This window comes from Pipistrellus hanaki, assembly GCF_964339955.1.
Source record: "Pipistrellus hanaki genome assembly, chromosome: 7".
NCBI lineage: Eukaryota > Metazoa > Chordata > Mammalia > Chiroptera > Vespertilionidae > Pipistrellus > Pipistrellus hanaki.
Genome location: NC_140509.1, coordinates 15,054,180 through 15,075,490, shown reverse-complemented (window position 1 = coordinate 15,075,490; position 21,311 = coordinate 15,054,180). Strand labels below are relative to the sequence as shown.

At 37.3% G+C, this 21,311-nt stretch overlaps 1 protein-coding gene across 1 annotated transcript in view; it reads left to right on the top strand.

Moving 5' to 3' along the window:
* CYP39A1 (cytochrome P450 family 39 subfamily A member 1) overlaps positions 1–21,311 on the top strand; it is a 72,582-nt gene that overhangs the window by 11,666 nt on the left and 39,605 nt on the right. Inside the window, exons 3-7 of the mRNA XM_084889829.1 lie at positions 2,040–2,214; positions 4,322–4,471; positions 5,373–5,466; positions 10,057–10,161; positions 15,135–15,225. Coding sequence (XP_084745955.1) covers positions 2,040–2,214; positions 4,322–4,471; positions 5,373–5,466; positions 10,057–10,161; positions 15,135–15,225 — 615 coding nt within the window. The remainder of the gene's footprint in view (positions 1–2,039; positions 2,215–4,321; positions 4,472–5,372; positions 5,467–10,056; positions 10,162–15,134; positions 15,226–21,311) is intronic.

Here is a 21,311-nt window from a genome sequence, read left to right as displayed (position 1 = left end):
TTTAGAGTAGGGATAGAAGGAGAAGAGAGTGAATAATGAGTTTGGTCATTGAAAAACAAAGTATTGGCAGCTTATATTAAGATCAGTTAGATCTCAATTAGACACGTGAAAGAGATGAGGTTACCTCACTGATGTTTTCTTTGGAAAATATTTGGAATCTGTATCCTGTTACAGCTCCCATGATGTGGCTAACTGTTCTGCTACTCTGCATACAGTGTTCTTCAGGCTGTAGCTCTTGGCTTGATCACATCTTACTGCTCTGCTCCCTGAAAGTAGAATTCCACTGCTTACTAAGCCCTTTGCTAATGGCATTTCCTGACATAATCCATAGGGCTACTAAGGTAAGTGGTGCCCTTTCTCCAAGTCTCTGTCTGCAGTGACCTCTGGATTGCACTGGTTAGTGTGTTCGCAGGGTCAAGGTCTCCTCTGTTTCTTCCCGGTCACACATGTGCATGCTGCTGAGCCCTTTGTCCTCCCAGGAATGTAGGGCTGATTCATTTGGCATCTGATTCATTTTGCACGGTTGTTGTCACCATGTCTGTGCTGGCTTCTACTGACTATAGCTTTTTTCTCTTTGCTTCTTTCTTAGATTCCTTTCCATGTAGCTTCTCATGCATTTTTTTTTTTTTACCATTAAGACAAAAAAGTTGATTTTAAAAGCTCTCAATGACCAGTACAACGATTATTTTTTTCACCTTGCTTTTATGAAAATCACATGTTGTTTAAATTTTATGATATTTAGTATACTTCTAGATATTTTGAGTATGGAATTTCAGATCAAAGAATATAAATATTTTAAAATTTCTTGATCTATAAAGCTACGCATCCTTAAGAAATATATACCAACCTACTCATCTGTCAGGTACATGAAAGTGATCAAGTTATACCTGTCCCTCCCTTTTTGGTGGCTTTCATGTTTAAATATTTTTTAAAATATTTTATTGATTTTTTTAACAGAGAGGAAGGGAGAGAGATAGAGAGATAGAAATGTCGATGAGAGAGAAACATCGACCAGTTGCCTCTTGTACACCCCCTACCCGGGATATGCCCGAAACCAATGTACATGCCCTTGACCGGAATCGAACCTGGGACCTATCAGTCCACACACCGATGCTCTACCTCTGAGCCAAACTGGTTTCGGCATCATGTTTAAATATTTTTATTCAATAGATGAAGTATGTTAATATTTACTTTTGAATCAGCTTTGAATTTCCTCTCATGTATTCCCCTCCCACAGAGAAGATGAGTGCTTCAGGGTATCTAAAAATTATTTTTAAATTACCTATATAAAATGTAATCTATACATAATAGAATGATGAAATACAAAACTAAAAATTATTTTTTGAAAAGTTACTTTGAAGAAAATAAAATAGGATTAAAGAAAAATATAAAGGAATAGTGCATAAAAACACTAATTATACTCTCACTACCTCAACCACACCAGGAGTGTGTATTGTGGAAGGAACATGAATGCTAATATGAAGGAAACAGTGGGGCAAAAGCAATTCATGGGTGAGGAAAGGACTTCTGGTGGAAGTAATATTCAAGAAGATGCTTGAAAGAGGAATAGAAATTAGCAGGAGAAACTTAGGTCTTGTAGATATGCGTGCATGGGGGTGAGGATGAGGTTGGTCAAGTAGAGAATGTTATGAGCAGATTGAACAGCTCATGAAAAAGCTGGGCTCTATAAAATTGTATTTTCAATATACCTGAAATGTATATTTAAAGGGGGAAATATCACCAGAGAGTCCAAAAGTTGGTAGAAAGCCAATGAAAGGTTTAAGCATGAAAATAACATCACTAGAATTATGTTTCCCAGAGGCCCAGTTATAGATTATACCTTAGAGTAAATGACCCTACAGACTTTTACTATTTTACCATATAGGTTGAATCTTTACCTGGTTTTATTGCCAGGAGGTTGTTTGATGTTTTTAGTGAACTTTGGCTATATTCCCTACTGATCAAATCATAGAAGTACTAGTATATTGACTGCTTCAAGGAGTTGTTGCTTCTTTTAAAAATAGTTTTCTTGTTTATAGCATCAATTCCAAAGAATGTCTTTTTAACACTGCATGAAAAACTTTATATCCTGATGAAAGGGAAAATGGGGACTTTCAACCTATGTCATTTTACTGGACAACTAGCTGAAGAATTACAGGATCAACTGGAGAACTTAGGCACTCATGGGACAAGGGACCTGACCATCTTAGTAAGGTAAATAGACGAACTGGTATTAGTTCATTTTGCTTTTTTGGAATAAAACATTTTAAGCCTAGACATTGGACTTCAGAGATTATCTGGTGGATCAATAAAGTCTACCTAACTAGGCAATTAAGAGATTATGTTAATATTTTAAATTCTAATTGATGGGCAGGTTTCAGTTGAGTACTCTACTTTTATGGTGAGCAAATAAGTCAACACACTTAATACATGTATAGTAATTTCTCCTTAGTCATTCCATACAATTGTATATGCTCTGTATGGATTTACCTCTTACAATTGTCATGCATCCATCAGATTTTTGATAAAAAATTCAGTGCAATTTGTGATTATTGTAACAAGTGGATGTTGAAAGGACAAGGGAGAAGGCAGAATCATCAAATAGAGCAGTGTTTCCCAATGTAGGGCACATGCCCCACAGGGGGGCAATTTGGTTTTTAAGGGAGGCAATTCGATAATGAGTTATTAACAGTGAATTTTTTGCATTTCTTATGGTTCTAAATGCTTCATACTGTTTATAAATATGTACTGACATAGTTATGCATTTAAGTTCTCTATTATATGTTTTGAAACTGCTATTTTTTCATATCACTTCATATTATTATTTTAAAACAATTTCTTAGTGATTTCTTCCTCAGTACTTCAGCTGTCTTTTTGTTCCTTTATTTTTCTCTTTCATGGATGCCACGTTCTTTGGAAGTTTGTTTAGGCCAAGTTAATGGCCTTTTAGGAGTTTACTTTTTGAATAATAAGAATCATATGACATGGGGGGGAGATAAAGAGAGGGTACATCAGGATTTTAGAGATGCTTAGGTGGGGCATGGCCAGAAAATGGTTGGGAACCACTGAAGTAGAGAGTCCAAGAGATGGTATGAGACATGAAGAGTTTACTGAGGTAACATCAACAGAGGTTCCCAGATGCCTCCTGGAGGGGAGGTGCTGAAAGGCAGATGAGATAGAAAAAGCAAGTCAGCCACCTTCTGAAGCTTTCTGGCAAATGGAAGTCTGGGCATGGGAACCAGGAAGAAATTTTCTCTTGTACACAGGAGATGTGGGAAATTGAATTAACCTTGGGCATTTTTCCATCTCAGTGGGATACTGGGATGCCAAAGGTGGGATTCAATAGTTCAGACTCAGGAAACAGGACAACACTTAATGTTTTGTTAGTGGTTAGAAAGAGAGAGAAAAAAAGGAACAAAAACAACCAACCAATCAAACTTTTGGCATGCCCCAAATGTAAAACAAAACAGCAAATTCTCAGCTATCTTTGAAACTCTGGAGAAAATAAATAAAAAATGAAATTAACAGTACTCAGTGTTACTAATCTAGGGCATATTAGCAATCATTGATATTATTTTACTTAAGTATGCCACAGTAATAATTCTATTCACTTATGGTAAAACTTAATGATACGTAATATATTTCAATATAGAATGGTTCACATTTGTAGGATCCTGTAGACATTAGGAAATTTGGTGACTAATATCTCCCTTGATTCTTTGATTATTTTTTTTCTGTTATCGAAAGGCATGGACTGTATGTTAGTTATTCTCTGCTAAATAAATGATTTTTAAAATTGCATTGAATCAATTTATTTCTGTGTCTAACATTTGTCAGAATCTAAGAATGCTTGCTTAGAAAGCATTTTAAAATCTTCCGGTAAATAAGACTACAATTTCAGTTACTCTTGTCATTTTTTTAAAATGTTTCTGTTGATTTTAGATAGAGGAAGGGAGAGGGAAAGAGATATAGAAACATCAGTAATGAGAGAGAATCGTTGATTAGCTGCCTCCTACACAACCCCTACTGGGGATCGAGCCCCAAGCCCCAGCATGTGCCCTGACTGGGAATTGAGCCTTGACCTCCTAGTCCATGGGTCAATGCTCAACTGCTGAGACACACCAGCTGGACACCCCTGAGTCATCTTGACAATATGCAAATATTAAAACCTGTGAAGGGTAGCTTTTCCCCCAAAAAATCTATCATGTATTATTTTCTACTCCTTATATATATAGCTATTAAATAATGCCCTCTTTTGTATCCTGACTTTATATTCTCCTGGTCATTGGATCTGACTTTTCGCATGCTTCTCCTTTCATAGGCATCTCCTTTATCCAGTCAGTGTAAATACACTCTTTAAAAAAGGTTTGTTTCCCACAAACAAGAAGAAAATCATGGAGTTCTACCAGCAATTTCAAACTTATGATGAAGGTTTTGAATATGGGTCGCAGATGCCGGAATGTCTTCAAAGGTAGAAGTTGTTTCCTATAATTAATTCATTGACCAAGCTCCTCTCAGCAATTCATGCGCCTCTCATTTCCCTGTTCAAAGTAGATAAAACAGTTTAGTGGAAAAGAGATAACTGTTTTTTATGACTGGCTTGTTTCTGAAGGAGGAACAGAAGAGATATGCATGTTTTCTTCTTTAACTTCGAGGAGCAAATCCTTGAAAGGGAAGTAGAGGGAGAGAGAGGAAAGAAAAGGAAATGAATATGAATGTGAATATTATTGTAGAATGAAGTGCAGAATTTATTTGAGTCTTATCCCATTTACAGCTTATAATCACACTCATTGCCACAGTTTGGACCTGCGTTAAACTGTCCAATGTGTATAGTCTCAGAATCAGACATGGTCATCCTCATTCTCTCTAAGGCAAAAGTAGGAGTGGTTAAATGCATTTCTTAAAGTGAGTCAGATAAAAATTTATAAAATGGCTCGAATACAAAGTAGCTCATGATTTTTTTTTTTTTTTTTATCTCTTGGCAATTGGTTTACGGTGGTTGATGGTCAGAAAGATTAAAAACACATAGCCAGTTCGCTTTACCTGGTTTAATACAGCAATGGGTCCCCATGCTAGCTTTTCATCCTTCTGTAAGTGACAACAGCCAGAGTAAAAGTATTTTACTCTGGGTTTTGTTTTCTCGTTCATTGCCAATCCTATAGGAATTCAAACATATATCTGTAAAAAACACTAAAGTTGTCCCTTTCCATTTTCCTTATGGACTAATAAGTCTGAGGGTAGACCTCTCATGAAATTCTAGCTGAAGATGAAAAATTTGGAGAAATAATTCTCTAGACATCCCCCATTTCATACTGTGACCTTCTAGAATGCTTTCAAATTAATTTATACACATTTTTTTCTCTCTCACCTAGAAACTGGTCAAAATCCAAACGGTGGTTTCTAGCATTTTTTGAGAAAAACATCCCAGATATAAAAGCAAAAAAATCTGAAAAAGATAATTCCATGGTAAGTAGATCTTATCTTTTTTTTCTTCCCTAAAATACATGAGATGAAGACAACGAGGCTTTTTAAATCATAGCCACTCTAACTCCCTATTTGAATCAAGACAAATTTTGAACTTTCATTGGTGCTCATTCATTGTTTTAGACTTTGGAACAGAATTCAGTGTGAACAGTCACAAGCAGTTTAACTTCATCTTTGTATGTATTGCTTCTGTTTCCCTTGAGAAGTTTCCTGTTTTGATACCCACATTTTTTTTTAATGGGGGCTAAGAAGAAAATAAAAGATTCTGTTATGTTCTGCGTAAGTGGATTTCAATGGCCTACTTACGCAGAGGACTAAAAGAAGTTTTTTGTTTTTCAAATATTCTACACCCATTTTATTACGTTAGAAATATCAAATGTGGTGATTTCATCCATGTGTCTAAATGTATATTAAACGAGTATTTCCATTTACAGAATATCAAAATAATGAAATACATCTGTGTGATTTTTCATGAGAAATAAACTTGGTGTTATAATAGCTTCCATTGTAAGTATGATAGAAACCAGCTTTGAATGAAATTTATACTGAAACTATTTTCAGTCCTGCTAACCCATTGTTACAAAAAACAATAACAATAAGTCACTACTGACGTTTATGGGTTGCATACTCCATGCCAAGGCACAGTGTTACACAGATTCATTTCTCATTTATTTTCCACAACTTTCATAACCAGAAAATTGGGGGTTGTTAAAACCAGAAAGCTGGGGATCAGAGTAGTTAATCACTTTTGAAACGTTACATGCCTTAGTAAGTAATGGCAACTGTCTCTCATCATATATTTTCTTTGATAGTGACTTAATAGTTATTTTCTGTATTGTAGGATCTGAAGCAAAACTACTACATATGGTACAAGGCAGCTCTCCAACACCTAATCCTTGAGAATTATGGGTTGTTCCTCTTAGGGGGCAGTAGAGTAGGCAGCTAAGAGTGTGGCCTCTGAAGCTAGTGCCAAGCTCGCAGGATCTGTATCCTAGCCCATCACCTAGAAGATATATGTCCCTGGCAAAGTCCCCTAACTTAATCGGACTTCAGTTGACTCAAATGTAAAATAGTGAAGATGGTATTTATGTCTTGGAGTTGGGTGAGGATTGAATGGATAAAATATTTGTAAAGCGCCTGAAATGGTATTTGCCTTAGCAAGCAATGACTAGACAGTAGCTATATTATTTCTATCACCTACGCATGAGTTACTTAAGGCTCAAAGTGCACAGGTAATTTAATAAAAATTCTCTAGTGTCTGAATTCATTCCTGATGCTGTTTTTCACAGGGTTTCAGAGAATAACAGGATCTATAGAACACTGGCCTTGCAGTTTTCTCTCTCATGGGGTATAGCCTGAGAAACTGCATGGTGAATGGTGGTAAAGTTTTCTCCTGAATGCTCCAGAGAGCTGTGTTTCTTTTGCAAAGAGTAGTGGAGAGTGAGAGTGAGAGAGAGAGAGAGAGAGAGAGAGAGAGAGAGAGAGAGAGTGTGTGTTTAACATTTCTCAAAATGGCAAGTCATTTAATCCTTACCACAATCCTATGACCATTTTATAGATGAAACTGAGGCACAGAGAATTTAACTTGTCTGGGGTTACCCAATTCTTAAATAACAGCCAAGTTCTAGTTGCTTATGAAAGTATCTTGGAGGTTGTCACTTCATCCTCTTAAGTAAGAACCTGAACAGACTGAAAAATCAACAACTCTTAGATTCACCAGAGAGGGATGATACAGGGCAAATCTTTGGCCTCCAGAATGGAGAGAACAGTAAGCAAATACCTGATATTTTGTTAAGGATTTTTGCTCTATATTTAGTTGTGGGGGCACCACTCATCCCAGTCAGCCGAGTGCGCTCCCCCTGTGGGAGTGCACTGACCACCAGGGGAAAGCTCCTGCAATGAGCATCTGCCCCCCTGGTAGTCAGTGCACGTCATAGCAATTGATAGACCAGGCATTCTGGTCATTCCACTGTTTGGTCTCTGGGCTTTTTTTGTATAGGATAGAGTAGGATAGGATAATGTCTTTGGTTTTGGTATTAGTGTTATGTTGGCCTTGTAAAATGAGTTAGGATGTGCTCCCTCTATTACTATACTCTGAACAAAAATTGGTATAAGTTTATTTTTAAATGTTTGGTAGAAAGCTTGGTGCTTTATGTTTTGGAAAGTTATTAATTATGAACTTAATTTCTTTAACAAATGTGGTCTGTTTAGATCATCTATTTCTTTAGAGCTTTGGCAAATTGTGTCATTCAAGGGAATGTTCATTTCATCTAGGTTATCATATTTGTTGGCAAAGAGTTGTTGAAAGCATCTCTTTATTATATAGCAGAGGCCCATTGCAGGAAGACTCCTGCAAGAACAGGGCTTCTGCTACCTCTCTCCCTCCCTTCTCCGCTCCTTCTCTCCCTTCTGCAGTGCTTGGCTTCCTTCTATGCTGTCTTCAGTCTTCGCTCCATGCCTGCATATGTAAATTAACGGCCATCTTTTTATTCATTTTTATTTTTTTATTGATTTTTTACAGAGAAGAAGGGAGAGGGAGAGAGAGTTAGAAACATCGATGAGAGAGAAACATCGACCAGCTGCCTCCTCACACCCCCTATTGGGGATGTGCTCTTAATCAAGGTACATGCCCTTGACTGGAATTGAACCTGAGACCCTTGAGTTCACAGACCAATGCTCTGTCCACTGAGCCAAACTGGTTAGGGCTAACGGACATCTTTGTTGGGTTAATTTGCATACTTGCTTCTGATTGGCTGGTGGGCATAGCAGCTGATGGTCAATTTGCATGTTTCCCTTTTATTAGTGTAGATATTTTTAACTTTTAAATATATTTTTTTATTGATTTCAGAGAGAGGAAGGAATATAGAGAGAGGAATAGAAATGTCAATGATGAGAGACAACCATTGACCCACTGCCTCTTGCACACCCTACCTGGGCATGTGCCCTGACTGGGAATTGAACTGTGACCTTTTAGTTCTTCAGTTGGTCCTCAATCACTGAGCCACACCAGCTGAGCCCTTTATTTTCTTTTTAATTTTCATGGGCTTTATAATGATGTCCTCTCTTTAATTTCTGATATTAGTAATTTGTGTTCTCTCTCTCTGTCTCTATTTTTTCTCTTAAGATGGCTAGAAGCTTGTTGACTTTATTGATCTTTTTAAAGAGCCATTTTTTAATCTCATTAATATTTTTCTATTGATTTCTTATTTTTAGTTTCATTGATTGCTCGAATTCTTCTTTCTTCTGCCTACTTTGGGTTTAATTTGTTTCTCGTTCAGTTTCCTAAGGTGAAAACTTTATTTATTGAGTTTAAAACTTTCTTCTTTTCTAATATATCCATCAATGCTATCAATTTCCTTCTAAGCAATTCACATGGAGCAAGGAGAGGGGAGGGGAGGAGGGAGAAACCTTTTTTCTGCCAAGGGTAATTTGGACATTTATAACATCAGTCACGGCCATACAAATGATCAGCTTAAAAATTAGCCTGCTGTATTTGGTCAAACATTCGATTAACTCATCCCTAATGCCTTGATAGGACCAAACCAAATGATTTCACGGGCCTTATATGGCCCATGGGCCCGATCCCTGTCATAGAGTATTTTTGCTGTCCTAAAAATCCTCTGTGCTCTGTCTATTCATTTTTGGCTATAAAACAGCTTAACAAATTTGAAAGAATAAAAATCATACCTACTTTCAAAACACAATGTAGTTAAACTAAAAATCAGTTGTTACACCCAGATTTTGTGATCCCCAAGGACCACCAGGGAGCCAAGTCCGATGCTCCTCCCTGCCCCACAGTACAAAATGGAGTCAGGAGTTAGCCTCGCCCCGCCCTGCCCTCTCACAGTAATGAAAGGAAAATCCCAAAACAGCACACTTCTAAATAAGGGGTCAAAGAGGAAAAATTGGGAGACATTAAAAATATTTTGAAACCAATGAAACTGAAAACTAAGCCTACCAGATTTGGGGATGTAGCAAAAGCAGTGCTTATGGCAGCTTTACTCATAGTTATCAAAACTTGGAAGGAACCAAGATGCCCTGCAGTGTGTGAATGGATTATAAGGAAAGATATATGTCATTATAGATTTCTCCATACCCATAGAGTGTACAATACTAAGAGTGTACCCTAAAGTAAACTATGGACTTTAGGTAATTATGATGTGTCAATGCTGGTTCATCCTTGGTGAGAAATGTAATTTACTGCTGAATGATGTTGATAATTGGGAAGGTTGCGCATGTGTGGGATAAGGGTTATAAGGAAATCTCTGTACCTTCCTGTCAATTTTATTGTAAATCTAAAAAAAAAAAAAAAAAAAAAAAAATTAAAGTCTTAAAAAAAATACTAAGGCAGATTTTGAAGCAATAGAGTAAGGGAGCTGAGCTCCAGAGTCCCTACTCCTAATCACTGAACAAGGAGTAGGTATGTAAATCCCTTGGCATGCTGCAAACTGCAAGCCTGGGAATGGCAGAAATAATACCTTTTAGATAAAAGAAAAATGTGCGGTCTGTTGTTTATCAACATCAGTCTTTATCACATAACTGCGGTTTGACAATACTTATTTCTTTCAACAGACACTAATGCAGGTGCTGTTGGATACCATAGACATGGAAACAAATGAGCGTAGTCCAAACTACGGGCTTCTGCTCCTTTGGGCTTCTTTGTCCAATGCCGTCCCTGTAAGTATGTCAGCAAAATAAGGGCTGCCTTTCAGTCTATGCATTTTCAATGTTCCCTTCTCTTTCCTTGCTCCCTCCCTGCCTTCCTTTCCTTTTTCCTTATGGGAAAGAAAAAGACTGCAATGGAGTTGCAGTCTGAACTGAATATTTAATGAAATCTGATAAGATCACCAAGGAGGAAAATTGCAGATCTGTGGGAATTCCTGTTTCTGAAGTGCAGCGTGTCACAGGCTAAGGAAGAAGCTTGCACCGGGTCAGCCGTGACACCTGCTTATGGAGCACTTCTCTGCAGGGCAGTGTGCTTAGCGTTGGTGCTGCAGAGATGAAGAGGGCTTGACCCTTAGCTTTCATTGGGGAGTGAGTGGGTCAACAAATAGTTTCAGATAGAATTGCACTTGAATCCAGGGATCCCCAGTCACAGCTATAGAATCTCACGGAGGTAATTTCACTTCTGAGCTTCCATTTCCTTCTCTGTAAAAAGGGGATAAAGAAACTCCTAGTGAGGTCCTAGGACTTGGTATTTATTAATAGTAACTCTCGCCGAAACCGGTTTGGCTCAGTGGTAGAGCTTCGATCTGTGGACTGAAAGGTCCCAGGTTCGATTCCCGTTAAGGGCATGTACCTTGGTTGTGGGCACATCCCCAGTAGGGAGTGTGCAAGAGGCAGCTGGTCGATGTTTCTCTCTCATCGATGTTTCTAGCTCTCTGTCTCTCTCCCTTCCTCTCTGTATAAAAATCAATAAAATATATTTTAAAAATAATAATAACAATAATAAAAATAGTAACTCTCATTTCTCTGCAAGGTTGTTGTTGAGGATTCGAGATAAGCCCATCTGGTATCTATTGAATATGAGTTCTTTGTCTTCCCATCCCCGTCTCCTCCTGTTTGTATTACCTGCCATCTTGGTCCTGTAAGCTTCCCTGTAAATGGAGCTGGTGGCACCAGAACGCACAATACTTCTGAAGAGAGTGGACACTAATTTTTTAAAAGTTCTTATGAACTCGATTAAAGCCCCCCCCCCCGCCCCCATCGCTATTAATGAGCTTTGTCTGTCTCTTCAGGTTCCATACTGGCTGCCTTCCTGTGTTGGGAGGATTTCACATTAACCTAAGCTGCACTTACATTATCTGAGAAATTAAAGGGTGACCTTTTTTATACACTTATTTTTCTCCTTAACAGGAACATTCAGATCATCTATAATGATAAATGTGGTCATTTTTCTTCTTTTTCTTCAAACAAAAAGAAATAAAATATGTTAAGTATTATTTATATCTTCTTCCTCTTATGAAGGTCCAGGCTATTAAAGGCTTTCTAACTACTGACATTCTAGTTTCCTTTAACCTGCTTCAAACTCATTGGGTAAAGAGCAGAAATAGACATTTCAGCTTCTCTGCCCAAATGCGTGTCAATCACTAGAATATATAAAATAGTCTAATTAATCCTTTCCCCTTCTTTATGTACAAAGAATATTAATCTTTGATTTTTCCTTACATAATTTTCTTGGAAGCTGATGAAGCAATAGCAAAATTAAAAAGGAACATGAAAACAACTCCAAAGCAGCAACAAAATAGCCACTCCTGTCACAGGATTGATTTTCAAGATCCCATTAGAACAGTCCCCTAGAGGACAGGGACACAAAGCCCCATTGATCTGACTCTGGGGAAGTCAGCACATTGGAATTTGTTCCTGGCAGTGGTCTGAAAGAATTTAAATCCTTAACTTCAGAAAGGAAGTGTCTGATGATTGTTCAAAGTTCCATCTTGCTGGCTGTTGTTGGCACATCCAAGGGGCAGCTGGTATGTAGGCAGAGACCTGGAAGGCTTTAGGTCAGGTCCAAAGCCAAATCCCAGTGCAGGGTGACAGCCGGTACTTTGTTGAACCTCACTGAGCCTCAGTGTCCTCATCTGTAATATAGATTTAATGATATCTCCCTCATAGGGTCATTGTGCAGATTATATTGGTAATAAACGGAAATAGCTAACTGTCTATAGCACAAGATAGGCGCTTAATAAATGTTAGCTGTGTTCACTTATAAAAAGTAAAGCCGTGGTTTCAATCAGCCATTATTTTCATTAGTAACCAACTATCCTGGCTTCCAAAACGTGACTGCTCACATGCCCCAGGGCAGGCGCGGCCTCTGCTGTCCTGGTTTCTGTGGTCTTCCATCACCGCCTGGAGAGCTGCCGAACATCCTGCTGGAGGTGTAGGTGGTGGTCCTGACATTTCTTGGTTCCCACATCAGATCTTAGCATTTGTCCTACTCTGTGCTCTGCCTAGAGGCCCGTGGCGCTCAGAGCTCAAGCTTCCAATAGGCTTGGTACAGGGCCCTGGGAGGCCCCATTGTCACCCAGGTGAACTTTGGTGGACTGGCCCGAGATATTAGCCACGATTTATGAAATTGTTTCTATGCTAAAACCATTTCCAAGTTCCAAGAACTTTTCAAGAACATTTTTGCAATTCTAATCTCAAAACTGACATTTTTCCTTTTTTAAAATCTTCCCTGGAGCTCTTTTCTAAACACTTTCACTAGTGACCTTCACTTTATTGTCTGTGCCACCCATTCCCTCTATATTTAGAGATTTTTTTTCATCTCATATCCCCAACTAGATGTGAACCTTCTTTGGGCAGGAATTATGACTTATGCCAATTTATGTTTACCGTGATTGGTCAAAGACTACCTAACATGTTATAGAGACTCCATCAGTATTTGTTAAATCATTTTTTGAATGAAGGGATAAATGTTGCTCAACGACACAGTGAGGCAGAGCTTTCCTTTCTGTCCCTGTCACCTTTGTTCTTACCTCTCCAGAGCAGTGGGAAGGCATGGGAGTGGCTGCTTCTGAAGGTCACTGAGCCAGGGCCCTTCCCCTTCTTACCCAGCTCTCACCATGGATTTGACCCCTTGGGCAAAATGGTACCTTCGGGAGCACTTCTTAATTCTTTTCCCACATGTTGGTAAACAAAGATCTCAAGGTCGCTTCTTGTCTGTTGATTCAGTAATGTATGTAATTTTTACTCTTATTTTGCATGCTGTTTATTTTTTAAAAAGTGATTTGGTTTTCTAAAGTAGAAAATAAAGATTTTTAGAAGCAAAATCTGTTAAGAAAAAAAGCATTAAAATTATAACTGGCACCATTGTGCAGCTATTTATAGTTTAGCTAAATTTCTTGTATTTGTTATAAAAAGGTATTATAGGTGAATCTCTAAAAGTCTAATTAAGCACATAGAACTTTAGGCCCTTCTTTTGCGTAACTGAAAAGCTATGTATGACACTAAGCCTTCCCCTAACCCCCAGCATGATCTATGACTCTTTAAATAAGATGAATTGAGTATGGAGTCACTATTAATTAAATACAATAATTCAGCACTTCCATCTATGAAAAATGTAGAACAGGCCTGAATGGGGAGGCAGGAGAAGAGAGCTCTCTGGGAGTCTTACTCCAAGATGATCCACCTCTAGGGTAATTCTTTTGTAATCTGGAAAATGCCACAGAAAGTGCCCCCCACCCCCTTGCCCCCATCTTGTAGTGGCCTGGGTTTAACACAACGATCCCTTCCCTGCAGTTTAATGTCTCAGAGGGGAAACAATAAGCAGCATTGACCTTGGTTTTGTGTTTCCTTTCACATAATTGCTCTTCCTCTTTTGACCACAGAGGGGAGTATTTCAATTATTTTAAGGTACCCAAAGTTACTTCACAAAAGGGACAGATTTAAGTGACACAAAGTGTTGTCTGGGTCATATTTCAGGACTGGTTTTCCTAGATGAAATTTCTTTCACAATACAATGTTTATGAAGAAAGAAAAAAAAAAAAGAAGAAAGCATAATTCAAGCTTCTTCTAATGATTTTAAATAGGTTTTCTATATTGTGTAGCCTAAAAATAGAAGGGAAAACATTTACCTGATTTTAGGAAAAGCTAGTTTTTGAGATGTGTAACAGTATAATTTTATTTTACTGCAATGAGGAAAGATCTGAAATACTTCTGTTTGGTCCAGAGAGAGAACTGGCAAGTATACTGCATTCAGTAACAATCTATGAACTTTTGAGCACCTTACTATGTTCAGTAGGGTGTAAAAGGACCCCGTTTTTTATATGGAGTACTCTCATAATTTAGTTTATGAGAATTTAGATATAGTATCTTGGGATTACTTAAAATTTCCATGTTTCATTTGCAGAATATGATTTGACAATTCCTTTGTATTTCAAGGAAATAAAATCTTAAAAAAATATTTCTCTTTTGGACTTGGATTAACATTCTTAAGTGGCATAGTTTTTTTGTTTCTAAATATTAACTGTATGCCTGCCCTGGCCAGTGTGCTCAGTAGTTAGAGTGTTGGCTCTTGCACGGAAGGGTCTCGTGTTCTATTCTTAATTAAGGATACATACCTATTGCAGGCTCAATCCCTGGCCCTGGTTGGTGTGTGTTCAGGAGGCAACCAAATCCATGTGTCTCTCACATCATGATTCTCTCTTTCTCTCCCTCTCTCCCTCCTCACCTTTCCTCTCTGCCACTCTCCCTAAAAAAAAAAAAAAAAAAAAAAAAAAATCAATGAAAAAACCATCCTACAGTGAGGATTAACAAAACAAACAAGCAAAACAAAAAATATTCACTGTATTCTTATATAATATTTTATATTGTATATTTATAAAAGAAATCCCACTTTTCACATTTTTTCATGCACATTAATCTATGTAAACAACATAGTGAAACTTTAGTGAGAATAAAATTATAAATTGGACCTCTTAGAGATGAATACTGTCTCTTTTGTTCATAAAACTTAGTTGTTTTCAAAGATGCTCTTTACTAATGTGCTTTTAAGTTTAATTTATACAATCTCCTTGCTTCTTTTATTTATTTTTTATTTTTTTAAAATATTATTGAATGTAATACATATGTTTGAGCCTAATACTAAGTCTGCATTTGTTTACTTTCAAAAAAGGTTATAATTTTTTATGTATGTTTTTCTTTTTAAGATTGCATTTTGGACACTTGGATTTATCCTCTCTCAACCCAGACTTTACAAGGCCATTATGGAAGGCATATCATCTGTGTTTGGTGCAGCAGGTACTAAAACGGAATTAAATTACATAAGTGAAGAGACATCAAATAATGTGTGCTCATTACATATCGCGAGCAAAGTCAACTGCCCGTAATTTCATAGAAATTCCATATAGTCCAAAATTGAACATAATTTATGTGTGGTAGGACTTACATGGGTCAGGTAAAATCCTAGAATTTAATTATTATCAAGGATTATAGAGGTCAGCTTGCCTAACTCTCTTATTTTCCAAATGATGACATAAATGCTAGGGAGATGGTGATTTGCCCAACTTCCCTACGTAAACTTAAATATATGATGTACAGGGCTTTTTCTCCTGGTCTTTGGGCCCCTTACTTCAGTTGAACTGCAAGTCCATAATTTTGGAATTCAGGATTTTCCTTGTTTCATAAAAGTAATATGATGCATAGTGCATATATTACATAACAGTACTAATGGGGTAGGTAAATCAGACAACATTCTACCACCAAAGGAATTCATTTAAAAGTTACAGTTGTTAGAGATTTTGGGGTTAATGCCAGAGATAGGAATTGCTCCCTTTCTTTTTTGGTTCAGACTCCATTCTTTTCTTGTAATTTGTTTTAAAAAGCAGAAATAATATCTAGAAGGGAGAGGGCTAAGCTACTTGTTTATTCAGTATAATTTGACTTGTTTTGGAGTACATTTAAAAAAAACTTAGTATGTCAAATTATGCATTCTAATATGAAAAGAGTAACAAATGACTTGGTTTTGGGGAAGAAAACAATATAATAATTGGATAAAAAGGATCATGACAATTAACACTTTTCCTCTCCCCCTTCATGATTGCTAAAAATATCTTATTTGGAATTTTTAATTTAATTTTGACTACTTCTTGCTGACCTAAACCAAAAAGCAAATTGGCTTGACCAATGTGAGTATCTGAGCCCAACAGTTGTTTTTTTTTTAATATATTTTTATTGATTTTTTACAGAGAGGAAGGGAGAGAGATAGAGAGCTAGAAACGTCGATGAGAGAGAAACACCAACCAGCTGCCTCTTGCAGACCCCCTACTGGGGATGTGCCGGCAACCAACATATATGCCCCTGACCAGAATCGAACCTGGGACCTTTCAGTTCGCAGACCAACGCTCTACCACTGAGCCAAACCGGTTTAGGCTGAGCCCTACAGTTTTGAACCTTGAGTGTGAATCAGCAGGCGCTGGATCTCAGCTTAGAAATTGTGAGCAATACCTTCATAGAGGACCAAGAGTGTTCACAAGGTAGATTTGGCCATATTTTAGAAAATCGAAGAGAAGGCAAAGCTAATGGAAATGTATGCGCATACCTGCATGTCTTCAGATGATAAGAAGGAATGTGTCCTTGATTGTCACAAATTCTCCCGTACCATTTCCTCATTAGAGCCTTGTCCTCATTTAGGACTTTCCAAATTCTTGGTCTTTAGGAAATAAAAAGGTACAGATGGGAATGGTGGGAATAGTGTGGGAAACCTCTCTGACCCTAAGCACAACAATTAAATATGACATTAATCTAAATGTCTACAATGCTTGAAGCTTGAATTATTGAACACAGTGCTAATGGAGAAAGAGAAATCTTTTTCTCTTCTCCGTGTTCTGTTTATTTTTAGAGCCTATTGTTTTCCTTTGACAGAAAATTGCTCCTTCAAATGTAGTACCAGCTATACTTATGTCAATGCTTCCTGTTTACGAGACTATTGTAGAATTGAAAACAATTTATAAAAAAAAATATCAATATTTCTTGCCATGCCTCTGTATTTCGGATCAACACATGCATAAGCCATAGTAGTAGCTCAGGAATTTAGATGTTGTGAGAGGAGACTACAGGTCTTTGATGGTTAATATCAAGGAAGATATCCGTGTACCCATACAAAGGATCCTATCAAAGAAGGAACATTAGAGTGCATGGAACAAGGATCTGACTCTGTATGGCAGTTTTCCCATTTGTATGCTCTTTTCTATCACAAAATCACTATTTCCTTCCTGGAGATGTCTTCAGTGAATTTCCAATTCTGCATCTCTCTCACCTCAAAACTCACTCACAGACACTTTGCCTAACTTTCTTATAAAACAAGTTTAAGGATAAAGGCTACTACTGTTGAATACTTGGTCTTTTGTGTCTAGCTTCTTTCACTTAACATAATGTTTTATATTGCTATGTTTTACTTTAATTGATTTTCAGATGTTGAACCACCCTTGTATTCCTGAGATAAATTCTACTTAATCACAGAGTATAATCCATATAAGACATATAATTTTCATATATCTCTGGATTCAGTTTGTTAGTATTTTGTTGAGGAATTTATACTAACTTTAATAAGGGATATTAGTCTATAGTTTTCTTGCCATGTTTTGAGGTGGTTTTGATATTAGGATACTTCTAGCTTTATAGAATATCTTCAGAAACTTTCCCTATTCTATTTTATTTTAATTTTTGGTAGGATTTTTAAAGGATTGGTGTTAATTCTTCATTAACCATATGGTAGAATTCACTAGTTAAGTAAACTAGTCCAGATATTTTCTTTGTGATAGGGTTTTAAAGAAATTAAATATCTCTACTTCAAGGATATTCACATTATCCATTCCTTCTTGAGTTATTTTGAAATAACCTTTTATCTAGGTTATTTAACTTGTTGGCATACAATTATTTATAGTATTCCCCATAATCCTTTTTCATGGTTAGGTCACAAGGAAAACATCTCTCCTTTTCATTTTGGTAATGTGTTCTTTTTCTTTTTTTCCTCCCTCCCACTGGGTCATTGTAGCTAAAGAGTTGCCAGTATTGTGGACAAAGAACTAACTTTTGGTTTTGTCTGTTTTGTTTGATTTTATTTTTTCTTTTGATATTCTAGTTTATACTTAATTTATTTCTATTCTAATCTTTATTATTTATCATTTCTATATCTTTATTGATATTCTCTACTTAGTTCTTTGACTTGATTTTTTTTTAGTTCTTTGGGTATATTTAAAACATCTAAAGTCTTTTTTTAGTAAGCCCAATATCTGTCTTTTTTCAGGGATAGTTTATATTGATTGCTTTTTTCCTCTGTGTATGGTCAGTATTTTTTTGTTTCATGTCTTATTTCATATTTTCTTCTGCATGTCTTACAATTTTTTTGCTGAAAACTGGATTTTTTTTTAATTGATTTTTCTTACAGAGAGGAAGGGAGAAAAATAGAGAGCTAGAAACGTCGATCAGAGAGAAACATCGACCAGCTGCCTTTTACACACCCCCTACCGGGGATGTGCCCACAACCAAGGTACATGCCCTTGACTGGAATCGAACCTGGAACCTTTCAGTCCACAGACCGACTCGGCTCTACTGCTGTGCCAAACCGGTTTCTGCTGAAAACTGGATATTTTTAATATCATAATGTGGCAACTCTGGAAATCAGATTCTCTTCTCAGGTTTATTGTTATTTCTGCTTATTGTTGTTCATTTAATGATTTAGTTTGTATTCCTTATCATATGTGGCACTTATGTCTCTGCTTTGTTAGTTTAGTGGTCAACAGATACTTGGGCGAAGTATTTTTTTATATATATTTTATTGATTTTTTACAGAGAGGAAGGGAGAGAGATAGAGAGCCAGAAACATCGACGAGAGAGAAATATCAATCAGCTGCCTCCTGCACACCGTTAACGGAGGATGCGCCTGCAAGCAAGGTACATGCCCCGACCAGAATCGAACCTGGGACCTTTCAGTCCACAGGCTGATGCTCTATCCACTGAGCCAAACCGGTTTCGGCTGGGTGGAGTACTTTTACATTGATAACCAATAACTCTCCCATTCTTTGGCAAGGGACTCTGTGCGCATATTGAGGCCTACTTCAACACATGGCCAAGCAATTGACAATTCTGCCTTAGCTTTTACTTCCTGCTTGCACAGAACCTCAAAGCCAGCCCTTGTTGAAACATTGGGACTTCTCATGTCTTTTCAGAGCACGAGTAAAGCCCTGGGCATTTGTTCAGTCCTACACAAGAACAAAGCCTTCCATATTTCCAGGAATGTCCTGGAACTCTTCAAAGCCCATAGGACATTTCATTTCCTAGCTTTTTATTTGAATATTTTTGGTTTACTTGTTTTTGTCCCAACTGTTATCTATTGCTTCAGGTAGCTGCCAAGTTAAACAGTTATCTTTAAAAGTTTTCAGCCAACATCCTGGAGGAAAAGACTTTTTCCACTGGGGAGCCCTAAGTCAGGTCAGGCCAAGATAGTCTTGGCAAGTGGGATTTTTCAGGAGACTGCCACACAGGTAACGTAAAGATAATTTTCTAGGAATGAAGCTTCGCAGAAGTTCCAACCCTATCCTCCCCCCTCTGGTGGCTGCAGGGCAACTGATTGCAATATGAATGCAAATATCGATATTCAAGGTTACTGGGGAGCTTGAGGGGAGGGGTGACAATAGGGGCAAGCTAAAATGTCATTAAGCTTGCTGTTTTTACCAAGATTCAGCCATTTTTCTTGGATTTGCACTCCCTGAATTGCTGTAAGCCTGTGGTTAATTTTCAGAGTTCTGAAAAAGTGATCCTGGCTATTTTTACCATATTTCTCATTGGTTCTGAAGAGGGATTTTTCAAAGTCCCTTTTTTAGCTGACATAACCCTGAACCATACGTTTTAAGATTTCTTTTAGGAAACCTGCCAGATGGATGAAGTTTTCACTCATCCATTCATTGACTTGGCACTGTGAGAAATGCCAGGGCTGAGAAGGGGCGTGAAGTGTGGTGCAAGGTGCTCTCAAGGAAGCTCATGAATTCCTTTTCTATCGTGTGAAAGCAGGTTGGGGGGTAGCTAGCAGATGTTAGCAGAGAGAAAGGAATATTTCTATTGTTTCTTTGGAGATGTGTACCCGCTGGTGAATTCTGTAGGTTTTCTGTGCCTGGAACCTTTCCCTTGTTCTTGCTAATCATTCAGCATGAGTGTCATTTCCTCAGTCAGGACTTGTAGACTGACCCTATCTAATGACATGTTCCCTAGCTCTGCCCCTTGCTTCTCTGGCTCTTCTTGCTCCTTATTTACTTCATATGCATGGTTATTATTTATTGTGTTTATTTATCTATCCTCCACTACTTTCACCAGAACATAATCTTCCCAACAACAGCAACAATGTGTGTTGTGCTCTCTATAGTATATCTAACTGCCTAGAACCAAAAAATTACTTAACAAATATTTTCTGAATGAATTTAATGAACAAATATAAGGATGTACTTTTAAGAGATGAGTGTCTTGGTCTAGCCTTCATTTGCAGCTCTGTCTCCTATCCCATTAAACAGTGCAGAGGCTCTAACCAGTTTGGCTCAGTGGACAGAGCCTTGGCCTATGAACTGAAGGGTCCCAGGTTCAATTCCAATTAAGGGCATGTACCTTGGTTTCAGGGCACATCCCCAGTAGGGGGTGTGCAGGAGGCAGCTGATAGATGTTTCTCTCTCATTGAAGTTTCTAACTCTCTATCCCTCTCTCTTCTCATCTGTAAAAAATCAATAAAATATATTTTAAAAATTTGTTTTAAAAAAAAAAACAGTTCAGAAGACATGAGTGTTTTATGTAAAAAAGTTTCTGACAATTTTCTGCACTGAATTTTTGAGTTAGCAAAACCCTAGTCTCAGCCAATATCTAATCAGTAATATGGGATGCTGAGTAGTTTCAAACCCAAGAATCCATGTGAGTGGTAATGAATGCTAGCATTTCTCAGAGTTTTAATTCTGTAAAGCATTTTCTTGCCTAACATTTTATTTTATCCTTTGATCTTCAGTGTAGCCTACATTATCGGGTCATGAGGAAGTTGATAAAGAGTATTTTATTTTGATAAAGAGTTTTGGGGTATAATTCCTGAAATTAGTCCTTTAGTTTTAACTTTGAATTTATAAATTACAACATATTATTTTAATAGCTTGTCATAACCTCTGAAACACAGTGTAAGAACTGAGATCAGATTTCCTGGGTTTAAACCCAGCCTTATCTAAGTCACCAAATTTTTGAAACCTGTTTTCTCTTTGAAATAATGGCAAAATAAGAATGCCCATCTCATGGAATTATTGGGAGATTATCTATATTAGGGGTGTCGAACTCAATCAGAGAAGGGGCCAAAATCTAAA